The sequence below is a fragment of the Castanea sativa genome, chromosome 1, assembly GCF_040712315.1.
Source record: "Castanea sativa cultivar Marrone di Chiusa Pesio chromosome 1, ASM4071231v1".
Lineage (NCBI taxonomy): Eukaryota > Viridiplantae > Streptophyta > Magnoliopsida > Fagales > Fagaceae > Castanea > Castanea sativa.
The window spans coordinates 85,349,377-85,355,456 of record NC_134013.1 but is presented as its reverse complement, the minus strand read 5'-3'; the positions used below and the strand labels follow the sequence as shown (position 1 = coordinate 85,355,456).

General features: G+C 35.0%; 1 protein-coding gene across 1 annotated transcript; it reads left to right on the top strand.

Annotated features, from left to right (window-relative positions):
* Positions 1-1,179: 1,179 nt before the first annotated feature.
* Positions 1,180-5,758, top strand: LOC142622809 (uncharacterized). Its single transcript, XM_075796354.1, has 2 exons — positions 1,180-4,231; positions 5,370-5,758. The coding sequence occupies exons 1-2, from the start codon at positions 1,243-1,245 to the stop codon at positions 5,723-5,725; spliced, it is 3,345 nt and encodes a 1,114-aa protein (XP_075652469.1). The 5' UTR covers positions 1,180-1,242; the 3' UTR covers positions 5,726-5,758.
* The last annotated feature ends 322 nt before the right edge of the window (positions 5,759-6,080 follow it).

The following is a 6,080-nucleotide window of genomic DNA, read 5'->3' as shown; positions in this document are numbered from 1 at the left end:
CACCGGTGCTCTCTTCTAGGTCCTTTATTTTCTTTTTGCAGGTGTTGCTTTTGTTCGAGGAGCTTGCGACTTACTGGTGATATTTTCGGCATCATCAGTTACTATAGGAAAAAAAAGTATCAACTAGTAAAAAAAAAAAATAATTAAAGAAGAAAAGAAAGGGAAAAAAAAAATGCTATGGTGCTGCCATGACTTCACAAGAGGGTTAATTAATTGCAAAAGCTTTTCTATAAGTACAAATATATTGATATATCAAGGTTTTAATTTTTGTTGTAAAGAAGATTCATTTTTTTCTTAGATCATTAATATCCAATATCTAAAAAATTTCTCATCTTACCATTTTAAAAGTTATTTTATCTATTATACCATACCATTTTACAATACACCAAACATTCTAACTTTTATTTTACTATACAATACACTAAAATAATATATCTACACAATAAAATAATATAATCTAATACTCAAATAAAAACCCAAAACCCAATCAAATATTTAAAAAAAAAAAAAATACCGTACCATCATGAAAGTAGGATGATACTGTAACTCAATGGTAGAATTTTTTAGAATTGAAAGGGCTAAGTAATGCAAGATTTATGGGGTTTAATGTCAAATTTTAGCATATTTGAAGTTTTCGCATGCTAGATACTGATGCTATTATGATTAAGAAAAATCTATCCTTAAGCATCAATAGGCAAAGCATGACTCCCATCACTTCCACATTTTCTTAAGCGTTATATCTTGATATGTCAGGAGGTTTCTCAATTGAATTCAAGAACGTCAATGTATTTACCAACAATGTTAATCTGTCCCTTTTTAACAGACGGGCAATTAATTGCAAATATGTGATTCGTTAAACAATGCCAATGCAACCACATATGAGGATATCATTCCGTTTAGCAAGCGCATCGGGATAGTGCACTGCACTGCTGCTCCCTGGTCAAATCAATGTATTTGCATCGCTGGTCAAATCATGTCATGTTCCATAGATTTCTCGTGTTTATCCCTCTGTTTTTTTCGTCCACATTGACTAGACTAGAATTTTGGTACACGCCAATTTTGGTAAAGTGGAAAAAATTTATATTATGTTCACACATAGGGTGGAATAACAATGTTGCATACCCATCATGAATATGCTACTTCTGAAATGATTTTGTATTAATAAGCTCTACCAATGAAACGGCAAGACTATCCTATTCCAAAGAGCCTTCTCTGTCTCTCTTGTGCACACACATTACGCTAATGGAAATGTCATACATTTTCCTCCTGTTGGCATTTCTGTTAATGCAGCCATGCGTACTTCAGTTGTCCCAATCTTCCAACAACTTTACAGATCAATCAGCTCTCATCGCCTTCAAATCTCAGATCACTTTTAGCCCAAACGATTCTGTCCTTGCTGGTGGGAACTGGTCCACAACAACAAACTTCTGTGAGTGGTTTGGGGTCTCTTGCAGCCGACGCAGACAAAGAGTCACTGCCTTGAACCTTTCCTACGTGGGTCTCCATGGCACCATTTCCCCTCATATTGCCAACCTCTCCTTCCTAGTCTCACTTGATCTTGAAAACAACAGCTTCAGTGGTTTTCTGCCACATGAGATTAGTCATCTACACCGCTTGAGGAAACTTCAGTTGTCAAGCAACCTATTGGAAGGTAGTATCCCTCCAACTATACATAATTGCCAGAAGCTTGAATATTTAAATCTTAATTACAACAATTTTAGTGGTGGCATACCTAAAGAATTGGGCATGTTAACCAAACTTCGAGATTTACATCTTAAAGGAAACAGTCTAAATGGTACAATTCCATTGTCCCTCAGCAATATGTCGTCATTAGAGATCTTGACTTTGGGAGTCAATAGCCTTACTGGTCCATTTCCTCTTATCATCTTTAACTTCTCTCTTCTAACAACTCTTAAACTTACATATAATCACTTCTCAGGAACCCTTCCAATGAATCTTTGCACCCAATGTCCTAATCTTCTAGGACTGTATATTTCCGAAAATGAATTCAGCGGTAAGCTCACCTCACAGTTTAATAACTGTACAGAGCTTTCTATCTTATCTCTGTCATACAATAAGTTTAATGGAAGTATTCCAAAAGGTTTTGGGAGTTCAGAAAATCTTGAAGTGCTATATCTTGGAGGTAACAACTTAACTGGAAATATACCACCTATCATAAGCAACTTGTCGATGTTACAAGTGTTTGGCATCGAAGTAAACAACGTGAAAGGTGGCATTCCAAGTGATTTATGGCGTCTCCAAAATCTGCAAAGTTTGGAATTTGGACTGAATGACCTCACTGGGACAATACCCCAAAATATTTTCAACATTACCTCTCTACAAGTACTCGGCTTGGCTGGAAATTCCTTGACTGGAAATCTTCCATTAGATACTTGGATCTCTCGCACTAATCTTCAAATTCTAGACCTTGATTTGAACAAATTTAGTGGTCATATCCCATCATATCTTTCAAATATTTCTAGCCTCTTCGAGGTAGATTTTTCTGAAAACTTTCTCTCTGGACATATACCCAGAAATCTTGGGAACTTAAAGAATCTAAAATGGCTTGGTCTAGCTAAAAATCAGCTGACAGCGGAGCCTGGACATCAAGAGCATAGTTTCCTTTTATCTTTAACTAATTGCAGATTTTTGGAGGAGCTATATTTAGCCGACAATTCCTTGAATATTACAATTCCGGATGCCATTGGAAATTTTTCACTTTCGCTTAAAGTATTTGCTGCAGGTGGAAGCCAAATAAAGGGTCAAATTCCAATGGGAATTGGTTCCTTGAAAAACTTGTACTTGCTTGATTTGTCAGGTAACAGTTTGACCGGAAACATACCGTCCACATTGGGGGGATTGGAGAGATTGCAAAGATTGTTTCTTGACAAGAACTTGATTGAAGGATCCATTCCAGAACGACTTTGTCAACTAAAGAACCTGGGAGAATTGTCGCTCTCTATTAACAGTCTCTCAGGATCCATCCCGAATTGCATTGGAAACCTCAGTCTTTTGCAAAAATTCAACATGAGTTATAACGCACTCACATCATCAATCCCTTTGAATTTGTGGAGTCTTCAAAACCTGTTATTCTTGGATTTATCATCGAATTTCCTCAGCGGAAATTTGTCTCTGAGCATGAAAAAATTGCCCACTCTTGTAGTCATGGACTTATCCTGTAACCAAATTACTGGAAATATTCCCAGTATCATTGGTACTTTTGAGAGCCTAAGTTCTCTAAACATGTCAAAGAACTCATTCCAAGGAAACATTCCACAATCTTTTGGACAATTGAGGGGAATGGATCAGCTGGATCTCTCAAATAATAATCTCTCCGGTGCTATTCCAAAATCTCTTGAGACACTTCCATATCTCAAGTATTTGAATTTGTCCTTCAATAAGCTATCAGGAGAGATTCCATCCACCGGACGTTTTGCAAACTTCACTGCAGAATCGTTTTTAGGTAATGAAGCACTTTGTGGGAATCCAATTTTTGGAGTTCCACCTTGTACAAGTCCAACTTCCCTTGGATCAAGGGTGAAACAAGGTTTACTGAAATATATTGTTCCTGCCATTGCATCAATTATAATCTTTGCAGCACTCGTCATAATGCGAAGAAGGCATCCACAATGTAACATGCAGATTCCAGGCTTGCCTATCACATTGCCTAGAGTGGATCATAGAATGATATCATATCAAGAGATATCTCGTGGAACAAACAACTTTTGTGAGAGCAACTTGCTTGGAACAGGAGGTTTTGGTTCTGTGTATAAAGGGATACTATCTGATGGGACTATCATTGCTGTCAAAGTTCTAAACCTGCAATTGGAGGGTGCTTTCAAAAGTTTTGATACTGAGTGCAAGGTGTTAAGGGCAATCCGACATAGGAATCTTGTTAAAGTCATTAGTACATGCTCCAACCTTGAGTTTAGAGCTTTGGTGCTTCAATACATGTCAAATGGTAGCCTTGAAAAGTGGTTATACTCTCATAACAACTGCTTGAATCTTGTCCAAAGAGTAGGCATCATGGTTGATGTTGCATTAGCGTTGGAATATCTCCACAATGGTCAATCAGAATCTGTGGTGCATTGTGATTTGAAGCCTTCCAATATTCTTTTGGACGAGGACAAGGTTGCACATGTTAGTGACTTTGGCATTGCAAAAAATTTAGCTCTAAACAAGGATGCAACTCAAACCAAAACTCTTGGTACACTTGGCTACATCGCACCAGGTACTTGAATTCACCTTTGTCTATATATTTAATTACCAGGCTAATTTTGTACATAGCTTTAATAGATACAATTTTAAATATTAACAATTTGTTTGGTAGTTCATAGCCCAGTTCTGTAATTGCATTAGATACATATGAACATACACTTTAAACTATTGTGTGACTGGTTCAATGAATAATTAATAAATTACTTGTTAGTCTGTCTTATGTAAGGGTCACTGGTGTAAATTTATTGTACAAAATTATTATTTTAAGAAAGTAAATATATAATTTGTATTAAGGCCATTTGTTATATGAACCATGCTCACTAATCGAATATGAATTTATTCAAGAAAATAAATTTAGTGAGTTTCAATATTGGACTTGTTAATAGAACTACTGTAATGTTCGGCTTGCCTTACGCCACATATTCATTAGAGCCAACTTTATAGCCATTGACACTAAACAATATAGTGGTCATGGTAGATCTGGTGATGTCAATATTTAAAATAAAAGTTGTGAAAAATATTGTTTTCCTATATTTATTGGAGATGAAGACGCAAATAATGGATAGGTAGGTACTCGAAGATGTGTTTATATTTTATAGAATTTTTTTAAAAAAAAAAGCTTGCAAGTATAGTTGCTATTTTTACACCACTTAAACCCAGTATTGCATTATGGCATGAAACCACCTAGAAACAAATGAGCCTTGTCACTAGTCGAGTCCACAATTCCAAGACTCTCATGTGTGATGGATCATTTGGATTCCTATCACTAAACCACCTCCCTAAGAGATGTAAATGTGTTCAGATTTATCTTGGGTAACTGAAGCAGAAAATAATATATACATACATACTCCTATAATAAAGGTAAACCCTAAGAACATAATATCAAATGTATTTTTATTTTTATTAGAATCAAGATAATAGCAAATGGACACATCTTGATCATATCAAAAATTTTTTTTTTCAATAAATCAAATCTACATATATACATCAATATATTGATAATGGATGGATACAATAAACAAGATTTAAAAATTAAATAAAAAATTTGCACGAATGTGTGAATTGTAATTTTTATAAACTTATTCTCTCTCCTGTTGGCAAGCATGTGGACCACTAACTTATCGACATCTTGAAAAATGTGAGCTTGGCAGAGTATGGCTCAGAAGGGAGAGTGTCAACCAAAGGTGACATTTATAGCTATGGAATAATATTGTTAGAGATCATCACAAGAAAGAAACCCACTGATGAAATGTTTGTTGGAGAACTAGCTATGAGGCAATGGATTGCATCATTTCCAGATAGAATGGAAGTCGTGGATGATGGTTTACTCAGGATTGAAGATGGAAGAGATGTAACTAGTATGCAAACTGTTCTTTTATCTATCTTAGAATTAGGCTTAGGATGTTCTGAAGAATCACCAAATGAAAGACCAGACATCAAGGGCGTTGTGACCAAGGTTAACAAAATCAAATTGGCACTACATGAAAACATAAGCAGGGGTGTCTAATATTAAAATCTGTGTTATTGCTCAAGTTTTTTTTTTTTTTTTTCTTTTTCTTTTTTGGAGATGTGATTATGTGACATTGGTTTGGTATGTCCTCTGATTTAGTTAAAACTATCCCAAGTTATTAGTATTTGAAGTTAATATATTTGGCTTTTAATACATGGTATAAAGTGATTTACTTAAACATTCTAAAATGTTGTATGAAAAAGGTATTTGGGATCTTATGCATAAGAAAACCTATACTCTGATTTCATGTTGGAACTCTTACGTGTTTGTTGTTTTTTAGTGTTTGCCTGATATGATTTAATTTTATTGATTTATTTTGCTTTAAAAATAAGTTTATGAAAAATTATAGTTT